This window comes from Anomalospiza imberbis, chromosome 2, assembly GCF_031753505.1.
Source record: "Anomalospiza imberbis isolate Cuckoo-Finch-1a 21T00152 chromosome 2, ASM3175350v1, whole genome shotgun sequence".
In the NCBI taxonomy this organism is placed as follows: Eukaryota; Metazoa; Chordata; class Aves; order Passeriformes; family Viduidae; genus Anomalospiza; species Anomalospiza imberbis.
The window spans coordinates 1,062,250-1,088,463 of record NC_089682.1 but is presented as its reverse complement, the minus strand read 5'-3'; the positions used below and the strand labels follow the sequence as shown (position 1 = coordinate 1,088,463).

At 45.6% G+C, this 26,214-nt stretch overlaps 1 protein-coding gene and 1 long non-coding RNA gene across 3 annotated transcripts; one reads left to right on the top strand and one right to left on the bottom strand.

Moving 5' to 3' along the window:
* Positions 1-164: 164 nt before the first annotated feature.
* LOC137468109 (uncharacterized) lies at positions 165-11,179 on the top strand. The gene is made up of 2 exons (XR_010995762.1): positions 165-1,026; positions 6,538-11,179. It is a non-coding gene; the product is annotated as an uncharacterized lncRNA (long non-coding RNA).
* CRYZL1 (crystallin zeta like 1) lies at positions 10,365-23,997 on the bottom strand. 2 transcript variants are annotated; one of them, XM_068179467.1, is made up of 12 exons: positions 23,866-23,997; positions 22,969-23,046; positions 22,415-22,487; positions 21,966-22,010; positions 20,860-20,928; positions 19,633-19,766; positions 18,798-18,909; positions 15,977-15,997; positions 14,959-15,057; positions 12,708-12,829; positions 10,950-12,484; positions 10,365-10,552 (listed from the first exon to the last, which is right to left on the bottom strand). In XM_068179467.1, exons 1-11 carry the CDS (start codon positions 23,965-23,967, stop codon positions 12,308-12,310), a joined length of 1,032 nt encoding a protein of 343 aa, XP_068035568.1. In that variant the 5' UTR covers positions 23,968-23,997; the 3' UTR covers positions 10,365-10,552; positions 10,950-12,307. The 2 variants fall into 2 exon arrangements, with proteins under 2 accessions (XP_068035568.1, XP_068035569.1); XM_068179468.1 differs by lacking the exon at positions 15,977-15,997.
* Between the last annotated feature and the right edge of the window lie 2,217 nt (positions 23,998-26,214).

Here is a 26,214-nt window from a genome sequence, read left to right as displayed (position 1 = left end):
TCATAAAGAGGTCATTAGGAGCAACAATTTTACTGACAAAAGAATTAATGAAAGAAAAACGATACTACTAAAAGATCTTTCGTCTGCAGTTTTGTCACTGCTTGTGCTTGTTTTTTAAAACTTGCTAGTGTCTTTTTTAATCTTCTTTCTTTGGAGGACATTGAGGCAAAAGTGAGCAGCATCAGGGAAAAGCCAACAGCTGGGTCCAAGGCTTCAGCCTGGGTGTGGAACTCCCGGGGGACTCGCACGCTTCAGCCGTGCACAAAAGCTCCTCTCCTTTCCGGGGCTGCATGGCAGCACACGAGGAGCGAAATCACAGTTCCTCCCGGTTCCCTACGCTTGCCCTGTGTGATAAGTAAAAGGAGACTGTTTGTTCATCATTACGGAAACTCAAATAAAGAAAGGGGCTTGTGTAAGTAACAGCAAACCGCAGAGCAGAAACCAGACAGTGTGTCGCTTTCCTAGGCTGATTATGCAGCTAGGGCCGAAGGGTGTATAACCACGTATGGAAAGGTCATTCCAGGGTCGTAAACCTTCACCGAGGAGGAGGAGAAAAGCCTTCCTCAGACGACCACCAGAGAGCAGAAGACGAACCCCGAGCAAGGAGAGGCGGCGGCGCAGAAAACTCCCGGAAACGCCACGAGGGCGGAAGAGGAGGAAGTACAAAAGCCTGTGGGAAGGGGGAGATCGGTGTGAGCTGCTGGCAGAGCGCTGGCTGCTCGGCTGCGCCCAGCGCCGTTTGCTGGCCATTGCTTGCTATAATCAGTACATTTTCTAATTGACCCTTGAAAGACTGAGTAAACTGTTCATCGCAATTTGTGACAGTTTGGTGCCGCGACTCGGGTAAGGGCCGTCCGTCGGAAACTCCTTACGGGAAGGCGCCCTCTCTGCTGCAGCGACGAGCCCCGCTTAGGAGTTTCTCCTCTGGAAGCCTTACCGACGAACCCAAATTCAACGGCAAGCAAAGAATAGCCGGCAACCCCTTAATCTTTGTGCACGGAGCTCCGGGCGAAGACGCAGCACTGTGTAAGTGTATTTCGGCAGCCCTTCGGGGCTACTGGGGTTGCCCCGTTCAGAAAGGGGACGGCGGCGGCTCGGTCGGGGTTGGGATCCCGGAGTGTGATGAGTGCTGACAAGCCGGGCCCCGAACTGAGGGAAGCGTTGAGGTGCGTGTGAGAAGGCACTCCGGAAGATGGGACAGAGGAAAAGCAAGCCCTCTGGTCCCATGGGTGGGGGGAACCCCTGTAAAGCTTCCCCAAATTCCTCCAGATAGCCCATTAGGACTAATGGCCAAGAATTGGGATGCCTTCCCCTCCGGGAAAGGAAAAGACAAGGTGAAAATGGTGCACTGTTGCATGGAAGTCTGGGGAGGAAAACAAGTAAGAAGAGACCACCTGTATTGGCCAGTGTTTGGCTCATTTGAGGATTGGGTATGTCAAGCTTTAAATATTTATGTGAATTCTAAAGAGCCCTTCAACTTAGAGGAAAGTGAGTATGCCTCCCTTTGGATAGTAGGGGAAACTCGCACTAAATTGTTTGCACTTAGTACTAGAGAGAAGAAGAAAAGATCAAAAGAAGATGCAGACTTACTCGATTCCACCCCTCCACCCTACATACCTCCACCACCTCCACCTCCACCTTCTCCTCCCCGCTCTCCTCCCCGGAACCTTTACCCACCCCTACCTCCTCCCGAACCCTCTGCCCCTGTACCAGATGACTCAGAGGGAGATGAGCTGAATGTTGAGCTCCAGGGGAATAATCAGCGGGTAACTAGAAGCCAGACTAGGAAAAGGCGGGAGGAACCCGGACTGTTCCCACTCCGAGAAGCAGGAATGGGTATGGTCCCTAACCCTAATGCAGGGCAACCGGGACAACAGGCCCAAATCCTAGAGGCTGGATATGTGTCTGTACCCTTGAACTCGGGAGATGTTAGAGAGTTTAAAAAGGAAATGGGACACCTCTTAGAGGACCCCCTTGGAGATGCCGAAAGGCTAGATCAATTTCTGGGTCCGAACGTTTATACTTGGGATGAGATGCAATCTATTTTGGGTATATTATTTACCTCAGAAGAAAGGAGAATGATCAGAGATGTAGGGATGAGAATATGAGACGATGAGCACCAACAAGGGCCCCTCGCGGACACCAAATGGCCTATGCAACGCCCCGATTGGAATAACCAGGATCCGCAGCACAGAGCCCGTATGGCAGATTTGCGGAACATTATCATACAAGGGATAAGAACAGCTGTCCCCCGAGGACAGAATATTCACAGGGCTTTTCGTGAACGACAGAAAAAAGATGAAGACCCCACAGAGTGGTTGGAAAGGCTGAGAAAAACCTTTCCGTTATACTCGGGAGTAGACCCCGATACCCCAGTGGGAGAGGCCCTACTAAAAACTCAGTTTGTAGCGAACTCATGGGTAGACATTAGGAAGGAGTTAGAAAAATTGGAGAATTGGCAAGGAAGGGGGATTGGATGAATTACAGCAAGGGGCACAAAAGGTTTGTGTAAGAAGAGAGGATGAAACTCCTAAGAAACAAGTCAGAATTATGGTAGCGGCAGTTCGGGAAGGACAAAAAGCTGCTCCCTCCCCTTTACAAAGGGGAACGGCTGTGCGGGGAGATAAGCGGAGTCCAAGACGGACTGATAGGACAGATGGGAAAAAGGAGGAAAAAGAGATTACTTACTTTTACTGCAGGAGGAAAGGTCATATGAAGTGGGAATGCTGACAAAGGATGGCTGATGAGAAGCAGTTCCATGAAGACTAGGGGTGTCAGGGGCTCTATTTGCTGGGGACATGGGAAAGAACGGAGGCCCTGGTAAAGGTTAAATTAGGCCCCAGCAACAGGAGTAAGGAGTACGAGTTCCTTGTGGACTCGGGGGCAGAGAGATCAACTGTCCAAACCCTTCCCCGAGGGTGTAAAATATCGTCTGACACAGTACAGGTAGTCGGGGCCAAAGGGGAGCCTTTTGGAGTACCTGTAATAAAAGATGTTTTTCTTGAAACCCATTCTAAAGTAGGGATAGGCTCATTCCTACTAGGTCCAGAAGCAGGCTATAACCTCTTAGGGCGAGATAAATAATAGATTCTATTAGAATAATTCCTAATTCTATCCTAATGATAGAATTAGGAATTGGAGTAGACATAATGGAAAATAAGTTAAGTGTTAAATTGTGTCCCTTAAGAGCTGTGGATGGAGCAAAAATAAACCCTGAAGTTTGGTATACCCCTGACACAGTGGGAAGGTTAGAAATGGAACCCTTTGAAGTAACCATTAGGAATCCTTGAGGTCCCTGTAAGGGTCAAACAGTATCCTTTATCCAACAAAGGGAGACGGGGATTGAAGCCAGAAATAGACAGGCTCCTAAGGCAAGGACTGCTTGAACCCTGTATGTCTCCTTTTAATGCCCCCATTTTACCAGTAAAGAAACCAAACGGCACTTACAGGTTAGTACACGATCTGAGGGAAATAAATAAAAGAACTATTGAAAGATTTCCCGTAGTTGCCAACCCTTACACCCTTTTAAGTCAACTGGGACCTGAGAACCAATGGTATAGTGTAATAGATTTCAAAGATGCCTTTTGGGCTTGCCCCCTTAAAGAAATTATTCACTTTTGAATGGGAGCACCCGGACACACATAGGAAGCAACAACTGAGATGGACCGTGCTTCCCTAAGGGTTTACTGAATCCCCTAATTTATTCGGGCAAGCCTTAGAGCAGATCCTAAGAAATTATGTACTGGGGAAGGGGACAACTCTAATACAATATGTAGATGATCTGTTAATTGCAGGAAGGGAAGAAGAAACAGTAAGACAAGAAACTATTAAATTGCTAAATTTCCTCAGTTTAAAGGGACTAAAAGCATCAAAATCTAAATTACAATTTGTGGAAAAGGAGGTGAAATACTTGGGACACAGATTAACTAAACGAACTAAGAAATTGGATCCTGAGAGAGTCTAAGGGATACTCTCACTTCAAGCTCCCAAGACAAAGAGACAAGTAAGACAACTATTGGGACTTTTGGGGTACTGTAGGCAATGGATAGAAAATTTTAGTGGGAAAGTTAAATTCCTTTATGATAAATTAACTAAAGACGGGTTATTAAAATGGTCTTCGGAGGATGAGGAACGGCTGAAAGCCCTTAAAACCGAACTGGTGAACGCCCCTGTCCTCAGCCTCCCGGGCCTCAAGAGACCCTTTTATTTATTTGTTGAGGTAAGTGAAGGGACAGCATATGGAGTCTTAGCCCAAGATTGGGCTGGAAGCAAAAAATCCTGTAGCCTATTTATCCGAACTCTTAGATCCAGTTAGCCGAGGACGGCCTTCTTGTCTACAAGTAATAGTGGCAGCAGCTCTTTTGGTAGAAGAAACAACTAAAATTACCTTTGGGGGAGAATTGCGAGTTATGTCACCCCATAACATAAGAGGAGTATTACAACAGAAGGCAGAGAAGTGGATTACAGATGCTAGACTCCTAAAGTATGAAGTTATCTTGATATCATCTCCTAAACTAACAATAGAAACCGCAAACGTACAAAATCCTGCCCAGTTTTTGTATGGAGAGCCAACCTCCGAGCTTGTCCATGATTGCCTCCAACAAATAGAAGAACAGACAAAGATTCGACCAGATTTAGAAGAAGAAGAATTGGAGCTCGGAGATCGGTTATTTGTAGATGGGTCATCCCGAGTTGTAGAGGGGAAACGAAAATCTGGATGCACTATAATAGATGGAAAAACCTTAAAAGTAATTGAGTCCGGTCCCCTAAGCCCTCGCTGGTCCACCCAGGCATGTGAGTTATATGCAATACTTAGAGCATTAGAGCTACTGAAAGGGAGAGAAGGAACCGTTTATACCGACTCTAAGTATGCTTATGGAATAGTGCATACATTTAGAAAGATTTGAGAAGAAAGAGGGCTGATAAATTCTCAGGGGAAAGGATTGATTCACAAAGAATTAATAAAGGAAATTTTATGAGCCCTCCGATACCCAAAGAAAACAGCCGTGGTACATGTACGGGGACATCAGGCAGGGATGGGGATTACAGTAAGGGGAAATAACCTAGCAGATCAAGAAGCGAAAAGAGCAGCATTGTTGACATTAACATATAAACCAGTGATCATGCGAAGGGAAGACTGTACCTACCACCTGTGGAAAAGATCTAGAGACAACACCTTGTTGGTCATGTTGGAAGATGTATGGAGTAGATTCCATACGATGCGCCTGTGAAAATCCTAAGAAAAAGCATTGTTATTTTCATGGTGTAAAACACATTTTAACATTCACAACACAAGAAAAGGAAAGGCTAGACCAAATGGGGTGCAAGAGGAAGGGAAATGGGTAAATATCCTTAAGCAACGGCCTTAAGGATATTACAAGCAATAGATAATAAAACTCATTAGGGAACCCAGGCGCTAATTGATCAATTCGCCATTAAGTATATGTGTATAGGAATATACAACTTAGCTAAACAGGTAACACGGCAATGTTTAACATGCCAAAGGGTGAACAAACAACGGCAAAGAGAGAAGGTAATGAGAGGAAGGGAACTGGCTCAAAGACCCTTCTCACATGTACAAGTGGACTTTACTGAATTACCAAAAGTGGGGAGATATAAGTACCTGCTAGTGATGGTAGATCATCTGACTCATTATGTGGAAGCGCTTCCCACAGCAAGGGCTACCACGCAGACAGTGGTGAGATTACTGCTGGAGGAGATAATCCCCAGATATGGATTAATAGAAATGATAGATCCAGATCGAGGTCCCCACTTCACCTCTAAAATAGCAAAGGAAGTTTTTACAGCCCCTAAGCACTCAGTGGAAATACCACACCCCCTGGTACCCACAAAGTTCGGGAAGAGTGGAATGAATGAATGAATGGAGAAATTAAGAAACAATTAACTAAGATGATGATGGAAACTAAGATGTCTTGGGTGAAATGCTTGGCTGTAGCTTTGCTAAATATTTGCACACAACCCCGAACGGATGTAGGAATTTCCCCCTTTGAAATGTTAATGGTATGCCGTATGATTTGGAAGCCCCTGTTAATCATCCCTGCCTAGACAACTCGCAGATTAACAATTACCTTACGCAAATTATGAACAGAAAGAAGGAATTGAGGGAAAAAGGACTCCTGGTTCAAAGACCAGCACTGGACTTGGCAATGCATAAAATTAAGCCTGGGGATAAAGTGTTTATTAAATCATGGAAGGAGAAGTCTTTAACGCCTCGTTGGGAAAGCCCATATGTTGTTTTGCTCACTACAGAAACCGCAATACGAACCGCCGAGAGAGGGTGGACCCATGCGAGCCGGGTGAAGGGACCAGTCGTTTCAGGCGACCACTGGAAAATTACCAGCCAGCCGGGAGATACAAAGGTTACTCTGAAGAGGAACTGAGGGACTCAGTACCAGTGGTACAGACTAACCATACAGGAGATCAGAAAGGATATACTTACCCCCTTGTTAGTGATTGTTAGGTTGTTTGTGAAAAAGTGAACTGCAAATGTCACCCTTTTGTATGCTTTATTTGTAGAATTTGCCAAGAACGGTGGTGGGTCCATTGCCGGAAGGGAAAGCCACCTACTGGAGTTTGCGGGAGGCGTTATCAAAAGGAACGGGAACTGACAGAGGTGGTACTAAAATTAGGGGAATTGGCTGGGGAGTGGGTACGATTTGAGACTGAGACGTGGTGGGAGATTTATTCCAAAGGAGTGCACCCAGAGAATTTTTGCTTCCACTCTAACGAGCCTACTCCCTTTGTTGCCCAGATTATAAAAAGGTGCTGTCGGACGGAAGTAAAAAGGATCCCGTGTAACTCAACCCCGGTCAAAGATAAAAATTAGGAGCAGTATAAAGTTAGGCGAGAGCAAGAGGCTGGGTGTGCTGGTGAGTACCGCTGCTGCCGAGAAGATGGTTTACCCCGCGGCTCGAAGCACCTGAGTCGGCGGGCGAGGCAGAGGAGAAAGAACCAAGCCCCCTCCGAGTGGAATAATGCTGAAATGCTCCAGTTACTGCCAACTGAATACTGATCTCCCTCCGCAGAAAGACTCAATCGACCTTAAAGCACCTAGAGGGCAACAAATCCAAAAGGGGGAAATGAGATACTATCGATTTGATCTAGTGAGGCCAAGGCCCCACCCTTGTTGGCAAATTATAGGAATAATTGTACTCTGTGCCTTGAATCAAGGGAAAGGTTCCCAAATCTCACATCAACCCTTTAGATGGACACTGACCCGAATAGATGGTATAGAAATTCAAGAAAAAATAACGTCTGGATCTCCGAGCTTCAACCCCCGGTTATGTGAGCTGGCTCCCATAGAACCCTGCTTAGACCAGAAAGGATTTTATATGTGTCCAGCCTCAAATCCTGGAAGAGAGTACTGTAACTATCCTGGGGAATTTTTCTGTGGATATTGGGGTTGTGAGACGATAGCCCTGGACTGGCAAGTAGTAGAAAGAGATAAATTTCTTAAAGTATCCTGGGGGCCCTATGGCTGTAATCCTCCAAAACGTGACTCAAGTGGCGGGGTAACAAGTCCGGGAAACTGTCAATTTATATATCTAAATATAACTGAACCAACAGATCCCGGATGGATTGTGGGGCGAACCTGGGGAATTAGATACTGGGAGCCTGGTAAGGACAGAGGTAATACGTTTGTAGTAAAGAAAGGGATTGTGCCTCAAGACCCACAACCCGTAGGCTCAAACCCTCTGATAGCTGAAGAAGGAAAAGAGATCTACTCTGATGAAAGTAGTAATTCAACCTACTCAGAAGATGGAGATGCTAATCGAACCATCAGTAATCAAACAAAGGTATTACCAACGGGTAACCCTCAACTTAGTACTCTCTAGAAACTGATAGAAGGGGCCTGTCAAGTCCTTAATAAGTCTGACCGTTCTCTCACAGAACATTGTTGGCTCTGTTTCGATATTTGACCCCCATATTATGAAACTATAGGAATATCTGAAAGGGCTAGTCAGCTGAATAGTAATAATCCTCCTCAACGTAATTAGAAAGAAAGCCAAGCACAGGGGATAACTCTCTCTTCAGTAACAGGGAGGGGACGATGTATTGGAAGGGTCCCTACAAACATGGAATACCTTTGTGCGACAGTCACCAAGGCTAAAAGGGAAGATAATCCAGCTAGATGGCCAATTCTGGCTAAAAACACTAAGTGGATATGTTCAAAGGGAAGACTGACCCTGTGCATTTCTCTGGAAATATTTAATGAGACCTCTGGCTACTGTATACGGGCAGCAATCATATATCGCTCTAATGAGTATGTATACGACGCACAAACCACTTCAGTACACCACCTGCAGAAATGGGAACCACTAACGGCACTCACAGCAGCCACCTTAATGCTTATGGGAAGTGCTGGTGTAAGCACCGGGGTAGCCTCCCTAGTACAACAGAATACAGAATTTAGGAATCTGAGAATCGCGGTGGATGAAGACTTAACTCGGATAGAATGATCTATTTCAGCATTAGAAAAATCTGTACGGTCATTGTCTGAGGTTGTTTTACAAAATAGACGGGGCTTAGACTTACTGCTTTTGCAACAAGGAGGCTTGTGTGCTGCCCTCAGACAAAAATGTTGTGTTTATGCTGATCATACAGAAGTAGTCAGGGACACAATGGCAAAACTAAGGGAAAAACTAGAAAAACGAAAAAGGGAAAGAAAAGCCCAACAAAGCTGGTATGAAACCTGGTTCAACAGCTCTCCGTGGTTGACCACTCTATTGTCTACAAGTGCAGGGCCCCTGATTTTGTTAATATTGGGACTAACCTTTGGCCCCTGTATTTTTAATAAAATCCTTGATATAGTAAAGGGAAGATTAGAAGCCGCTCACATCATGTTGATTAGAGCCAAATATGAACCCATACCTGAGGACCTTGAGGCTAACGAAACCTTAGCCCTCAGCTTACAAGAAATGAAAAGATTTGATGAACAAAATAAAAAAAAAGAAAGGGGGGGACTGTGATAAGTAAAAGGAGACTGTTCATCATTACAGAAACTCAAATAAAGAAAGGGGCTTGTGTAAGTAACAGCAAACCGCAGAGCAGAAACCAGACAGTGTGTCGATTTCTTAGGCTGATTATGCAGCTAGGGCCGAAGGGTGTATAACCACGTATGGAAAGGTCATTCCAGGGTCGTAAACCTTCACCGAGGAAGAGGAGAAAAGCCTTCCTCAGACGACCACCAGAGAGCAGAAGACGAACCCCGAGCAAGGAGAGGCGGCGGCGCAGAAAACTCCCGGAAACGCCACGAGGGCGGAAGAGGAGGAAGTACAAAAGCCTGTGGGAAGGGGGAGATTGGTGTGAGCTGCTGGCAGAGCGCTGGCTGCTCGGCTACGCCCAGCGCTGTTTGCTGGCCATTGCTTGCTATAATCAATAAAGTTTCTAATTGACTCTTGAAAGACTGAGTAAATTATTCATCACAATTTATAACACCCTGCATCATTTATCCAGAACCTCCTGCAAGTGCAGTGGGTGAGAGCGAGACAGGTCAAGTGTGGCTCTGGATAATCTGTTTGCTCTCAGATTTTCCCAGTGACACAACGGTGAAGTGGCCATGTCCGTGGTTTGAGTGATCCACAGCGAAAATGAGCAACACGGCTGAAAGAGAAAAAGCATTTTTGCTCTCGAATCACAGCATGTAGGGAGGCACATGCTTCAAGGAAAGCATAATGCAGTTCCTTCCCCACTTCCCTTGCTGACTTTCAGACAGGCCACAATGATGGATAATGCTGGAGAGACAGATCTGGGCTGTGCTGAGGTTAACATGCACAGCACAGGGAGATACCAAAGGTAACAAGCTACACAAAGTGCCTCAAACATCTGACTCACACAATTCCACCAGCATGGGGACTCTGGATTTACCAGGTTTGTTGCCTTAGTGCTGAAATGAAGGGAAAGAGCTGGGGGAAACTCCTGCTGTCAGTACCACGTCCTTTCTATCTGGCACCCTTGCCAACCTCGATAGTTTTGTCTGTTCTTCAATTGAATAACAATTTTAAATGTGGACTAACATCTTTAAGTGTAGCATTCGGTCTCAGTGCAGTCAAAAGCAAAAGGTAACTATAAAGGTAACTACTGGTAGGGGTTGGAGACAAAAAGACTAATAAAAACATCTTTTTTTACCTCTTTAATTTCTTAGGGTTGGAAACCAACAGCAACTGAGTTTGCCTGTCGATGTTTCTGACATTTTTAAGTGCGGCAGGGCACACAAGATTTTTATGTCAAGGCTGCTTCTTTAGAAGCTGCTGATGGGAACATTGTGCTCAAGGGAATTTAAAAACCCTGAAGTCACAGAAGCTTCAGAGACCATTTGAGCTGAGGTACAAAGAATGTTTAAATTCTGTTTACTGCCTGCACGTGTACACTGATTTGCTCCACAAATACATTTCTTTATCTTCCCCAGGCTGAGAAATCAGAAGCTGTGTGTCAGAACTGGATGACTTGTCTCTTTCTTGCTTGATTCTTCTGAACTATTTCCATAGAAACTTTGGCTTCATACAATGGGATCGGTTCATCCAGCTGAGGCCTGAAATGAAACAGTAAAAAGTGCTGGTGAGCACACTCAGACCACCAGAAATAGCACAGGACACACTTTACTTTCACAGTGTCAGCCTCCCTCCTCAAACAAAGGAACAGTTTTATGGCTTTGCTCCAGTGCACAGAAGAAGGGAAAAGCCCCAGAGCAAACAGGAGCCACAAGTGAATTAAAAGAGATCCTTCTAGCAGGGGAAAAAGGGAGTGGTGCGGAGGGTTCTGATCAACAGCAGCTGTTATCCTGCTTTAAGGGAAGGCATCTTCCATTCCCACCTTATTATGGGAGTCTTCCTATCTCCTGAAGCTCTGCTCAGGAGGGTTAGTGCTGGCAAGAGTTTTCTACTTCTAATGCTGAATTAAAAAACCCACAAAATCTCCGCATCTCTCACCTGAAAATGCCATTTGATAATTTCTCCATGATATCTTCCAGGATGGGTATCCAAGAGGACTGTTAAGGAACAATCGAGCTGGGGAGAAATCTCCTTACAATCACATTTGCTGGTCACAGCCCTGTACTGACACAAACTCAGCAAGATCAAGGCAAAATGAAAATTAACCTCAATTTCAGGCTTTAGATCAGATTTTTGCACTTGTTTGTATATCAGAAACCTCCTTTCCTGAGACAGGATGCAGAAGTGAAATATGGGATATTTCAATTACTTCAATATGAAATTATTCAGTATTTCAATATGAAATACAAGTGCAGCCTGCACTATTAGAACATTAATCAATGGCATTTTTTGTGCAGAATGAAGAGAACAGATTTTGGGACCAGGTAGCTGTTGTGACTGTTCATACAGGCACCTGATAAAAAGCCAAAATGAAGTTGGGAACACTGCAGAGGCTGAAAATTCTTGGAGCACACTGCCATGTGAGGGGTCTGTGAGTTCATGACCACCAGCCAAGACAGCACAACACATGGGGCTGTATTCAGTCTTTGAAACTCAAACTACAAGGTTCATCCTTCATTTTAAGGGCAATCAGGCTGATACTTGAAGCCCAAGTTCTTTTAAAAAGTGATCAGTTTGTGATTTCTTCAGATGACAGTGATGCCAGATGCTCCAGAATTTCACAAGTTCCTAAACCAAAAAGCACCCAAACCTTCCAGGGCTGAAAATGTCCTGCCCAAGGAGCTCAGTCCAGCTGCATCAGCCCAAATGTAGCAGACATTCCTTTTCCTGTTCCCAACCCACATTGTCCCTCCATAAATTTCAGGTACAAAACAAATCAGTACATTTTCTGTACATATATTTCTGTACATTGCAAATAAAGGAAAAGTTAGGAAGCCAAAACACTTCCACTTTTGCAGTGAACATGAGTGCATTAAGTTTACAGGTGATGCATCTAATGCCCAAAAGCACAACAACCAAAACAAAACCCCAAAATGTCAATTTCATAAAATAAAAACATATAGAATCAAATCTTCAATTAATTGGTTCAATAATGAAACAAAATACTGCGTTCTTTTCTCTCAGAATGGGTGTTTTGCAGCACTGCTTTTACTGAAGCTTGTAGAGACATTTTCAAGGCCGGGTTGGACACGGGCTGGGAGCAGCGTGGGACAGTGGGAGGTGTCCCTGCCATGGCAGGGGTGGGGTGGGATGAGCTTTGAGGTCCTTCCCACCAAAGCAGTCTGGGCTTCCATGATGTATTTAAAAGGAATGCAGAGAATACCTTAAAACCTGAGTGTCTCATATGTTATCTCCACCTTTCAGCGAGGTTGCAGCACTGAGCAGAGGAGAACCTCTCAGTGGGATTTCCCAGCTGTATCTTCACCCCTTTGAGCAGTGAGAATTCCACAGCACCGCCAAAGGATATTGAGATACTTCCCCCGCTGCACACTGGACAAGTTCCAGATCTCATCGTTCAGGAAGGACACTGTGGCTCCCTTAAGGAACAAGGAATGGCTGTCTGGAGGATCCAGCTGAAGCAAATTGAAGAAAAATGTTATTTAGTTACATTTTCCCACGCAAAAATAAAGGTTAAATGGTTATTTTATAGAGATGGTTAAACCAAACAAAAAACACCCCTTGCCCATTCTTAAAAGAGAGGAAACTCGTAACACTGACAGGTTGAAACAACACTTTTATGTGTCTGTATCTCTATTTTCTGTGGGACAAACTACTCCCTGCCACAGGCATCTTTACCTGCAGGTTCCTTTCCGTCGTTATCCAGCGTCCCCCAACCCCAAGCAGAGTGATGATGTCGTGCTTGTGAGGCAGCAGCTGGCATTTGGAAGCTGGTTCATCTTCAGCACTGTATAACCTCACTGGGGAGGGACAATAAATTCCTCTGAGCTCAGGAGAAGATGTGGAAAATTCAGTATCTATTTATTTCCACACCTCTCAGTGGAACTCTAAGGTTGTTTCAGGTAAAAATCGTTGAAAAACTCTGAATTTGTTATTTTACTTATACCCTGAGTATTTAATATACTTTACTCAGAATGATGTTTTATAATAGCTCTGAAGTTACTATTCAGAGCAATATTTTGTTTATATTCTTATTCATAATACCATATAGTTACATTATAGACTGGAATATAGCCTATATTATATAGTATATAACATAATATCTTATTCATAATACTATATATTATACATAATATACTATACATTTATACATAATATACTATACATAAGATATAAAATATATAATATATAGTATATATAACATAATGTATAAAACACCACATATAACAACTATAAAACAGTGTATTATATATATGATAATATATATAATATATAATTTAAATGCATACATTATATATCTAGATATTATATATTTAGATAGCATTATATATTTAGATAGTATTTATATATTTAGATACTATTATATATAAATATATATCAGCAGTGTGTTATAATACATAACTATAGTAATATATATAATATCTAGTACAATAATATGTAATAACATTTTATTTCCATAATTCTGAATAGTAACTAAGGTTACTATTAGTACTATTAGTAACTAGGTTACTAACTGTAATAATGTGTAATAACATTTCATTTCCGTAACTCTGAATAGTAACTGAGGTTACTATTAGTAACTAGGTTACTAACTGTAATAATGTGTAATAACATTTCATTTCCGTAACTCTGAATAGTAACTGAGGTTACTATTAGTAACTAGGTTACTAACTGTAATAATGTGTAATAACATTTCATTTCCGTAACTCTGAATAGTAACTGAGGTTACTATTAGTAACTAGGTTACTAACTGTAATAATGTGTAATAACATTTCATTTCTGTAACTCTGAATAGTAACTGAGGTTACTATTAGTAACTAGGTTACTAACTGTAATAATGTGTAATAACATTTCATTTCCATAACTCTGAATAGTAACTGAGGTTACTATTAGTACTATTAGTAACTAGGTTACTAACTGTAATAATGTGTAATAACTCTGAATAGTAACTGAGGTTACTATTAGTAACTAGGTTACTAACTGTAATAATGTGTAATAACATTTCATTTCTGTAACTCTGAATAGTAACTGAGGTTACTATTAGTAACTAGGTTACTAACTGTAATAATGTGTAATAACATTTCATTTCCATAACTCTGAATAGTAACTGAGGTTACTATTAGTACTATTAGTAACTAGGTTACTAACTGTAATAATATGTAATAACATTTAATTTACATAACTCTGAATAGTAACTGAGGTTACTATTAGTAACTAGGTTACTAACTGTAATAATGTGTAATAACATTTCATTTCCGTAACTCTGAATAGTAACTGAGGTTACTATTAGTACTATTAGTAACTAGGTTACTAACTGTAATAATATGTAATAACATTTAATTTACATAACTCTGAATAGTAACTGAGGTTACTATTAGTAACTAGGTTACTAACTGTAATAATATGTAATAACATTTCATTTCCGTAACTCTGAATAGTAACTGAGGTTACTATTAGTAACTAGGTTACTAACTGTAATAATGTGTAATAACATTTCATTTCCATAACTCTGAATAGTAACCTCAGTTACTATTCAGAGTTATGGAAATGAAATGTTATTACACATTATTACAGTTAGTAACCTAGTTACTAATAGTACTAATAGTAACCTCAGTTACTATTCAGAGTTATGGAAATGAAATGTTATTACACATTATTACAGTAGAGTATACGAGTTTTCACACGCGTTTTCACCTATTAGAGCTGGGTTCCAATAGAGGTTGAGAGTGCTGTTAATTAGGGTTAATTTCTGTATTCAAACACGGCAGCATCACCGACGATGACACAGCTCTGCTCCTGAGAGCCATTTTTGAGTTGCCAGTTTCAAACAGAGGAGGATTTCAGCCCCGTTTAGCAGCAGGGGGTGACAGAGGAGCCCTGTGGGGTAGTGAGATGCGATTGCCAGGGAGGCAGAACTGCTCCCGAGTACCTCCGGCATCCAGGACGATGTCCACGCCCAGCGCGCCCGTCTCCTCCAGGCAGCTCTCGGCCACGTCAATCTTCCCGTGGGACACGTCGATCACTCGGGCTGCCAGAGCAGGACAGCAGCAAAAACCACTTCAGATCCATGGAAGTGGAGTACAGGTGCTCAGAGCTGAGAGCTCGGGTCCCGAGAGGCACACGCAGTTTCTGCTCTCTGCAGGTGCCACAAACGGGTTTGCAGCTACACCCAAAAAAACCTGGCACATCTTTTTTTTTTTTTTTTTTTTTTCATTTTCAACACAGTGCAAAATCAACACCAAAAATTATGAATGCAGAAGTTAATTCATGAGTTTGTTGGAGTTTGTTGGCCCAAAAGGATAAAATGTGGCACTCTAAGGTTAGAAATCCTTCTCTAAGTTCATTCTTTGCTATTCTGTCCAAGCCCTGGCTCTCTTAACATTAATTAAAAGTTTAGATGAAGGAATTTACATCTGCTGTTGAAATATTGCTGACCTGAAAGCCACCAACACATTTCCTTGTCTTGGCATCTATGATGCCCTGTTTATGGCTGGTTATAAAGATGAACCACAGAATCAGGAAAGAGAGAATCCTGGAATGGTTTGGATCAGGAGGGACCTTAAGGATCCCATCCCACCCCTGCCATGGCAGGGACACCTCCCACTGCCCCAGGCTGCTCCAGCCCCAGTGTCCAGCCTGGCCTTGGGCACTGCCAGGGATCCAGGGGCAGCCCCAGCTGCTCTGGGAATTCCATCCCAGCCCCTGCCCACCCTGCCAGGGAACAATTCCCAATTCCCAGCCTCCCATCCAGCCCTGCTCTCTTTCAGGTAAAAGCCATTTTTAATATTATAACAATAACACAGAGAAGGAGCAGCCACAGGGTTTGTTTCATCATTATGAGGTAGAACAGACATTTATAAATTAAACAGGCCAAAGATTTCACAGCAAAATGAGAACTGAAAGAACATCAAACAAATTTGGAGGCCTGAGCTCTGATCTGCACTTACCCACCAAAGGCTGCCGGACTCCTGGAATGTGATCCCAGCAAGGGGAGGGAAGGAAGGAGGGAGGGAAGAAAAAATGCAAGGAGCTGGTCATTAAGGATATTAACAAATCATCGATAAATGCCTTGGGGTGGGTTCTTTTTGTCCCTTCACATCCCCAATCTAACCATAGGATGCGTTCAAATCCCAAGTAATTTCCTCTTTTTTTTTTCACTGAAGTCAAATGATTTCACTGGAGAGAACACACAGTCAAAATTTACTAAAGATGGGATAATAATTGATTATTAATGACAGTCACATTCCCTATATGCAAATAAGCCCCCATAATATCCTTTTCTTCTTAGTTTCCTTCAGTCAAGAAGTTAAAATGTTTTCCTTACCAGGGCAATTTGACATGGTAATATTTCTGCAAATAATTTCACTTTTTGAAAATAATTCTGGTTTCATAGACCCAAAGCCTGGCAATCAAAAAAAAAAAAATAAAGGCCAGAGTTCTACCAGTTTGACTATTTTCTGATTTCTGTATAGGAAGATTGTCCCGTTTTGTTCCTTAACTCAGCACAATAGTTCAAACACTACTCATCAAAATCCTTCCCAAAAAATGCTGGGAAAAATTCTCACCACCGTGGAAAAGGCCAAGCAACAAACTGTAATATAACTTTCCACAATCCTTTGTCATTTCTGTATTTCTCACAAAATCCTGGTAAATGAGTTCAGTTTCTTCTGCTGTGACTTGCACAGCTTCCAAAGTAACGTTTTTCTGACTGGCAAAACTTCAGTTTCTCTCCTCCTGCACTGCTGGGAGGCACAGAAACACCAGGATTCCACAGCCTGTTCCCAGAGTTTGCTCTGGGGGGTTCTAAGCAGAGGCATCCCCTGAGAGCTCAGTGTTGGTGGCACAGAATAAAACCTCACAAAGCAAACTAAAAGAAAAGCAGGAGGTGCCCTTGGGAGCAGAGGAAATATCTGTGTATGTACAGATACTTCTCCTTGGCTTCTCTAACAGAAACTCATCCCATTGTTTATGGAATAGTCTGTCTCCAGCCTGAAACACAGGCATCAAAATGTCAAAATTTGTCAAAATCCCCTCCTTCATTCTATTATAACTTTTACTCCAGAGATTACTTAAGACAACAAAAAGCCCCATCCTGTTGGTATAAATACAAATCCTGAAACATGACCAGGAACTTCTACTTCAGGCACTGGAATCACATTAACTAACAAACAAATCAGAAAGTCTCAACACTTTTAAAAGCTTTTTGCTTTTGCACTCAAACTGTTTCTCTCTTTAATGCTGTACCCAGGTTCTATTTCTTTATTTGAAATAAAGTTGCAGTTATCATTTTTCCCCCTCAGCCATTCCAGGAAGCAGCTTGGTATGTTCAACAATGATAACACAAACTGCTGCTCACTGAAAACTGCCAAAAACTAACCAAGAACCCACTGAACAAGCACAAAATTGAAAATTCTCCACCCACACGCACAAGAAGCCACTTAGAGCTTGGCTTACATAGGATCTATTTGACATTAACATTTAAAGAACTTAAAAATGCTGTAAACTCAGCACTGTGAGAATAAAATTGCTAAATCCTTTCCTAGCTCATAAATTTTTATATAATTAGCAAAATATACCCATAAAATGTTACAAAAGGAAGTTTTAGGTCTTCTATATTTCCTCTTTGGCCCTCTAACAGCTGGAGCAACAAGGCTCTGCATAGCAACAGCATTCCCAAAAATCTTCCAGTTCTGATGTCTGTCACGACTGCTAGTGCAGTAAAATATATAAACATAGAGACAGTAAAAAAGGCTGCTGCAATCAGGAAAAAATAGGGGCTTTTTTGGGTCAAATTGCAAAAAAAAAAGTGTTGCTATCAAGCTCCAGAGCAATCAGTCTGGCAGGTGCTGCAGTGGCAGCCCTGGGGTGCTGTGGTGGGTGCAGCTGTAACCACGCAGATGGGGCTGCACAGGGCTCTCCCCAGAGGCATTTTACAGCTGCTGTTCTGTAATTTCAGTGAATGCCAACAAAAATCATCCTCTGAAAAATAAACCTGGCAATCACACTGCAGCACTTGGTATTTGCAGGAGGAAGTAGCAGGCACCAGTTTTAACCTTTTGCTGCAATCCAGCCAGACTGACAAGCCATCCTTTACTTTAAAACTGTCAGAATAAAGGAATATCCCACTTTCCTCCACAAAACACCATGGAAACTTTGGTCAGAAAAGATGCCGGTAGCTCCTACACAGAGTATCTTCTCATGTTATTTTCAGAGGGAAAAAACCCCAAACTTGAAGTACCAAAGAGAAGTCAGGGAAGAATGCAGGTGCTGTGTGTGAGGCCAAGCTCCTTTAGAAAGCAGGAGAATGCAGAGCCTGTGCATGCCCAGCTCCAGCTGTGGCAGTACCTGACACTTGGCTGACCACTTGTAGGAGCAATCTGAGGCTGCTGAGTGCTGGCTGTCAGGTGTGTGAGCTCTGGCACACACTGGGGTAGTGGTGAGTCAGCAATCCTTCCTTCCACAGCAACCACTTCATCACATGGAAAGATTTCCTGAGCACTTAGGCCAAAAGCCAGCACTCAGCACTACTGGGAAGTACTGCCAGTCATTACAACTGAAATGGAGAATAAAAATGCCATTAAGTACACCTAAACCAGAAATTAATTACCTGTGGAGCACAGAACAAACCTGAAAACAATTTACTTAGACTATTCATCAATTTGTATTTAATTTTTACAGAAGTAAGTCTCTAAACCTGACAGACAAAAAAAAAAATAAATTTTGAGACATTCTTTAGGCCAAACTACAGCACTGAAGGATAAAACTCACCCCCAGCAGGTCTGAGCCTCTCCAGGTACTGCTTGTCTTCCAGGCTGTGGGCAGTGGAGATGACTTTGGCCCCTCTGTGTTGGGCCAGCTGAATTGCGATGGTACCGAACGGCTGAGAAGGGAAAAGCAGAGTCATTGATTCATTCATTCATTCATTTATTTTACACCAACTATTTGGTCTTGTTTAAGAACAATTATATTGTAAAGGCCAGTCAGGGGAGTACCCAGAAATGAACTTACTCCTGCAAAAAACCCACAGCTGAGCCAAGAATTGAATATTCACAGATCTGCTTCTGTCCTAAGTGAGGCCAAAATGAACTTTTAGTCAGTAAATGGTTCTTGTCTTCAACAAAATAGCTCAGATTCTACTTTAATTACCATAGTCACCGTCACTGCAGTTGGAACTCAGAGCTTGAAGGGAAAAAAAGCTCCAAGGAAAAAGCCCCAGCCATGTCTATATTACAGAACCTTGGCTAAGGGAGCCCCACATCTTCATTAGCACTAAGAACTGCAAGAAGCAAATCAAATTATTTATATCCAAGAAAAGGTAAACAGCAGAGGTGGGAGAGGACTAAAAAATAAGGCATTTTCCTGCAGTTATCCCTGAGGACTCAGGGCAAAACTGCGTCACTGTAGGACACCAGAACACCCTCCCTGTCTGCAGCCCCACACTCCAGGCAGGACAATGTTCCTGGTCAGGACCTCACAGGGGAAAGCCCTGCCTGCAAGCCCATGAAACAAAGGGCACTGCCAGCACTCCCAGAAATGCAGGGGCTGTGTGCTAAGGGACATTTGTGCAGGGGGAATCTGTGACCGCTGCCCAGCTGCTACTCACACTTGCTCCATCCAGGACGAGGACACTTGTGCCAGGGGACACCTGGGCCAGGTAGTGCAGGGCCGTGTAGGCGCGGAGCCCGTCCCGGACCGTCCCGGCAGCCTCTGCCCAGCAGACCTTCTCTGGCTTGTGAACTGAGGGGACAGACACCAACCAACACACCAAACACACCAACAAACACACCAACAGATGGTAAAAACCCCAGCAGATCCCTGGGGCTTGTTTAGCACAACCTGCCGCAGTGAGTCAGGAAGGCTCCACCTGCAAACACCTCTGACTCCTGTTTCCCTCTCGTATTAAGAAGCCATGGAGAGGATATTTTGCCATATTTCACACAATTAAATTAGGGATTCAATTTTGATATAACCAAGTTTAAGGGAGCCACCTCATAACTACCCAGCTGGAATTCATGGCCAGTCACAGAAATAACACAACCCAAATGTAGATTTTTAGAATCCCAGAGTGGTTTGGGTTGGAAGGATTTCAAAGCCCACCCAGTTCCACCCCTGCCATGGCAGGGACACCTTCCACTGTCCCAGCCTGCTCCCAGCCCCAGTGTCCAACCTGGCCCTGGACACTTCCAGGGATGGGGCAGCCACAGCTTCTTTGGGAAGAGCAAACTTTGAGCAAAAGAATAGCTTGTTCAAGGTAACAAACTGTTGGAAGAAGAACAGGGACTCCCACATTTAGTACCCTACTCATTAAAGTAATCTATGCCCAGAAAGGGAAAACTGGAAGCTCACAATAATTGAAAACAATGTTTCAATACTAGGCTTTCCCTGACCCTCATTCCTGAAAATTCCAGTCTCCTTGTTTCACCCCATCTGTTAGTCTGGTCCCAAGTGATATTCCTGGACTGAGTCAAAGAGAAGAAAAAAGCAAATTTCTCCCCATTAAGTTTTTTGACAGGTTAGGGAAAAGTATAACAACAATGAAGCAATAGAATGGGAAGCTGGAAGGGAAATAAAAGGAAAAGGAAAAAACCAGGGTCAGCTTGTGTGGTTTAGGCCATCATGAACTGTGAAATGGTGACAGCAAAGAAAAAGCCCTTGAGAGCACTGAGTGTTCAAACTTCTGTGACTCGGTGGGGCAGCTGGAATTTTGGAATGTTGGAATGGAAGGAGCGTGCCCAGAGCTCCAAGGTAATGGGCTCTCTTTTAGAAAAGCTAAAACAAAGTCTACAGATACAGTAAAAATTACTGTTAGCAAACTGTATAGTCTACAAACCCAAATAATGCTCGTGAACCAGGATAACTTCACAGACACCAGACTCCTCAGAATCCAGGGGCAGAATTCCTGAAAAAAAAAAAGGAACAAAGACCTTGAATTTCACACAAGCTATCATTCCAACCAAAGCATTCTCCCAAGGAATTCCCTGGTCCTGTTTGGGTTCAGTCCCCTCTTGGCAGGTTTAGGACAGGTAAGAGACCTTGGCCAGGTCCCAGCCTGGGGTGTACTGGGGCATGAGGCAGTTCCAGAGGTGCTTCTACAGCATTTTGGGATTGAGGGAGAAAGAATGGGGACACCACAGAGTGCTGCAGAAGCACGGGATGAACACACAGGAATGTGGAAGTGTTAAAAAGCAGGAACAGAAAAAAGGAAGTGCAGGAAAAACTCAGGAAGGCAGAGAAAGCAAAAGCAGAGTAGGCAGAAAAAAACCCTCCATCCTGGTTGTAACTGAGCTTTTCACCTTCGCTGGCCACAGAATCTCCTGAACAGGAGCTTCTGGCACCTGCTCTCCCCTCTATCCCAGGGAAAACCATTCTTTTCTTCCCTCTCCCCCACAAATCTCACACTCCATTTAGACCAAATGGCTTTGCCTTGCAAAACTGGCTGCTGTGTCCAGTCTTTCACAGTTCCCATTAAAAATGTGCTTGTGCACACCTGCAGCTGTCTCCAGGGTTTCTCCAGGGAATAACCAGTCTCTAGGAGCTGCCTAGAGCAGTTCTCGTGCAGTGAGGGAATAGTGCAAGGACCACAATGCCCAAACACACACTCTCCCCACATCACTCTCCACTCTGTCCTACTTCAGTCATCCTCTAATAATTTCATTCAGCACACAAAATATAAACACGTGGGACAGAACGGCTCTAAGAAATAACTCCTCTCTCCTAAGGCATCATTCACAATTTGGTGGTTAATACAACATCATATTTCAAATCCTAAGGGAACATTCTTAGAACACAATTCCCATTTATAAGTTTATTCCTGTGACAGCAGTTTAATTTTGAAAATATATGGTCAATTTAGCTTTACCAATTATTCTAACCTCAGCCATTCATTATAAAAAGATGACTGTTGGTGTCAGTTGAGGCAAACAGGCATTAACTTACCCACCACTTCATCATCTGGCTGGAAAAAGGTCACCTTGCTTCCAACTCACCATGGAGAGATGAAAAGGAGGAAAGAAGGGAAGAAGATAAATATTTATAGCAGGAATGGGATGTGCATTTGGAAGCCCTGGTTATCACTAACTCACAAAACTAAAGATACATATTTCTTGTGAAAAAAAACCCCATAATTCTATTGATGTTCACACATGCCAAGCCCAAATGCTGAATTCCCAAACTGGCACCTCAGCCACAAGGAGCTCCATGCAGGAACACACAGGTGGAGTCTGAGAGCCAGGCTGGCCACTCCACCTCAGGGGGTGACACCAGCACTGGGACAGCAACCAAGGAAGCAAAGAGCTCCTGCCCTGAAGTGCCCTGCCCAAAGAGAACTCTTTGTCCTGGGGGGAATCCCTGCTCCCTCCCCTCCCTGGGCAGTGACACTCACTCACCTTCCAGCACCACTCCCGAGATTTCTCGCCCAACAGGCACAAGTTCCTTCTTCAGTTTGATTTCTGACAGGAGCTACATGAAAACAGTGCTGACAGCATCCTTGCTAAAGCTCTGTGTTTATAAATGTATTACCATCTTACAGTGTTGGATCATCACAGGAAGCTTGGGCCATTACCAAAATGTTATCCAGGGCAAGAAAGCGCACACATTCCTCAGGCGGTATTAAACCGTGGCACTGAGTTCTGTATTTAAATTTAGAAGCATATTAAAAAATAAAAGCAGGGAGTTACTGCCAGCCAAGCCAACCTGTGACTTAGAGTCAGATGAAGATAAAAGGGATTTACTGCACGTGATCTCACAGCTGACAAGTGATCTGTCTCCATGAATTAGGAATGACATTCCAGATGGTTTTTAATCAGAGCTGTGCAAGAAGCCCAGCCCAATCCTGTGCCCACTGCCAGCAGCAAAGCCACAGCTCAGCTTGTGCCAGACACCAGCCAAGGGCCATGGGGACCACAGCCACCCCCAGCTCTACACCACACCGAGCAAATACCTTTGTATCCACGCAGCTCAGAGCACAGGCTCTGACCTGCACCTTCACATCGTGGTCTCTGCTGGCAGGAAGGTTCTCCTAGGACAGATTTACAGTTGCTGTGTTAGAGCCTGGATGTGCCCCCAGGAGCTTCTCCAGCTCCTGAAAGCACTTCTCCACTTCTTAGACTGTTTTGTGGGGAGAGCAGGCAGGTGTTTTCAATGAAAAGGGGTTTACAACACCATTTTGAGTACATGTACAACATTATTGTTATTATTATTATCATTATCATCGTCATTATATTATTATATTATTGTATTATTATATTACTATTCTTGCAAACTGGTCACTAGGCCTTACTTGTCATTATTATTATGTTACTATATTATGATATTATTATTGCAAACTGACCACTAGACCTTACTAAACCTCATCAGCTACTGACATTATTTTTCTGTTGAGGTTTTTTTTTCACTTTACCTGAGGCACAAATCCTGACAAACCCACGGAGGTCAACATCCAAGTCCAAAATGAGGTCCAAATGATGTCAAAGAAACAACTCCAGTAAGAACTGGCGTTCTTAGCCCAAGCCTGATAGATCCCTCAAGCTCTGTTTCTACTTTTTCAGGGACTAGAAGATTCAGCCAGGAAATGTGGATCCAGGGCTCATTTTTCATGCCTACAAAGCTTGATTGTAAAGTCTGGGCACCAAAACTGCAGAGCAGTGGTCTTGGCAAGCGCTGCCTGATGACAAAATGCACCTCCCCTACCTTCCTTCCCCTGCCTGTGTGTGCCAGGATCCTACCACTCCTTTCCCAAGCCTGCACAAGATTTCTGTGCCTCAATTCCCCCGTGGCACTCAGCCAAACTCTCCTGTCCCACTGCCTGATGGACAGAGCTGTTCTGGAGGGAACTCACTCTTTCCTGGAACACAAATGTCATTTCCTCTCCAGGAGAATTCTGCTGACCATACAGGGCCTTCATAGTGACCTGAAAAACACAGCAACCAAACTGTGACATCTGCAGTGGCTCTGGGCAAACAAGGCACTAAAGCCCTGCTAAATTAAATTAAATTTAATTTAATTTAACCACTCTGTAAGAATCACAGACACTGTCTGCAGGCAATTCGAGTCTTTGTGATACAGAAGCTCTAAACCAGATCAACAGGTTTAGTTGCCCATAACAGGGAAAATCCACAGGACTGAGGATCACAGAATCCCAGACTGGTTTGGGTTTGGAGGGACCTCAGCGCCCACCCAGTGCCACCCTGCCATGGCAGGGACACCTCCCACTGTGCCAGGCTTCTCCAGCCCCAGTGTCCAGCCTGGCCTGGGACACTGCCAGGGATCCAGGGGCAGCCCCAGCTGCTCTGGGAATTCCATCCCAGCCCCTGCCCACCCTGCCAGGGAACAATTCCCAGTTCCCAATCTCCCATCCAGCCCTGCCCTCTGGCAGTGGGAGCCATTCCCTGGCTCCTGTCCCTGCAGACCTTGTCCCCAGTCCCTCTGCAGCTCTCCTGGAGCCCCTCGGTGCAGCAGGAAAGGCCCTGCAGGACCCGGGATTCACGGACGTGCCCCGGGCAGGCCAGAGGCTCTTTGCCACCCAGCCACACAATTCACACACTGGGCACTGTGCGTGGGGCACTGCACAGGGAGCACAGGGAGCTCCTGGGCAGGAATGCAGCGAAACTCACTCGTGATTTCACCAAAAATCACCGCCGGGGTTTCCGGCTCCTCTCCCGACTCAGCCTCTCCTCTCCCGAGTCGTCCTCAACGAACAGGAACCTTTAGAAAGGAAAAGAAAAAAAAAAAACCAAAAACAACCAACCAGTCAAATTGAGTTAACAGGGAAAGAGGAAAGCAGGGCGGAGAGAGGCAGGAGATCATGGCACCACTGCTGCAGCTCTAACCCCTGAGGGACCACCCGAGACCCCCGCACGTCGGGCCCGTGCCCGCCCCGCCACCCCCGGGGAGCCCTCAGCGCTCCGAGCGAACCCGGCCCGCACCGAGAGGCTCCGACAGCGCCGGGGAGCCCTCAGCGCTCCGAGCGAACCCGGCCCGCACCGAGAGGCTCCGACAGCCCCGGGGAGCCCTCAGCGCTCCGAGCGAACCCGGCCCGCACCGAGAGGCTCCGACAGCCCCGGGGAGCCCTCAGCGCTCCGAGCGAACCCGGCCCGCACCGAGAGGCTCCGACAGCCCCGGGGAGCCCTCAGGGCTGCGAGCGAACCCGGCCCGCACCGAGAGGCTCCGACAGCGCCGGGCCGGCCCTCAGCGCTCCGAGCGAACCCGGCCCGCACCGAGAGGCTCCGACAGCGCCGGGCCGGCCCTCAGCGCTCCGAGCGAACCCGGCCCGCACCGAGAGGCTCCGACAGCGCCGGGCCGGCCCTCAGCGCTCCGAGCGAACCCGGCCCGCACCGAGAGGCTCCGACAGCGCCGGGGAGCCCTCAGGGCTCCGAGCGAACCCGGCCCGCACCGAGAGGCTCCGACAGCGCCGGGGAGCCCTCAGCGCTGCGAGCGAACCCGGCCCGCACCGAGAGGCTCCGACAGCCCCGGGGAGCCCTCAGCGCTCCGAGCGAACCCGGCCCGCAGCGAGAGGCTCCGACAGCGCCGGGCCGGCCCTCAGCGCTCCGAGCGAACCCGGCCCGCACCGAGAGGCTCCGACAGCGCCGGGGAGCCCTCAGGGCTCCGAGCGAACCCGGCCCGCACCGAGAGGCTCCGACAGCGCCGGGGAGCCCTCAGGGCTCCGAGCGAACCCGGCCCGCACCGAGAGGCTCCGACAGCCCCGGGGAGCCCTCAGCGCTCCGAGCGAACCCGGCCCGCACCGAGAGGCTCCGACAGCGCCGGGCCGGCCCTCAGCGCTCCGAGCGAACCCGGCCCGCACCGAGAGGCTCCGACAGCGCCGGGGAGCCCTCAGGGCTCCGAGCGAACCCGGCCCGCACCGAGAGGCTCCGACAGCGCCGGGCCGGCCCTCAGCGGCTCCGCGGGACTCCCGAGCGCCGCGACGCGCCCGCGGTTGCCATGACACTCCCTCACTTCCGCCTCGGCCTCAGGCCCCGCCCCCCCCGCCCCGCAACCAATCACAGCCTCCGGCAGCACCGTGAGCGCTCGCGATTGGTCACAGTGGCCGCCATTCATCGCGAAAGCCGAGGCGCGATTGGCCCGCGCGGATGTCACTCATTCAGTGAGGCGGGGAGGGAGGCGACGCCCGGCGCGGCCTCTGGGACATGGCCGGGGACAGGGAGGAGACGCCCCCTGCGACTGCCTCATG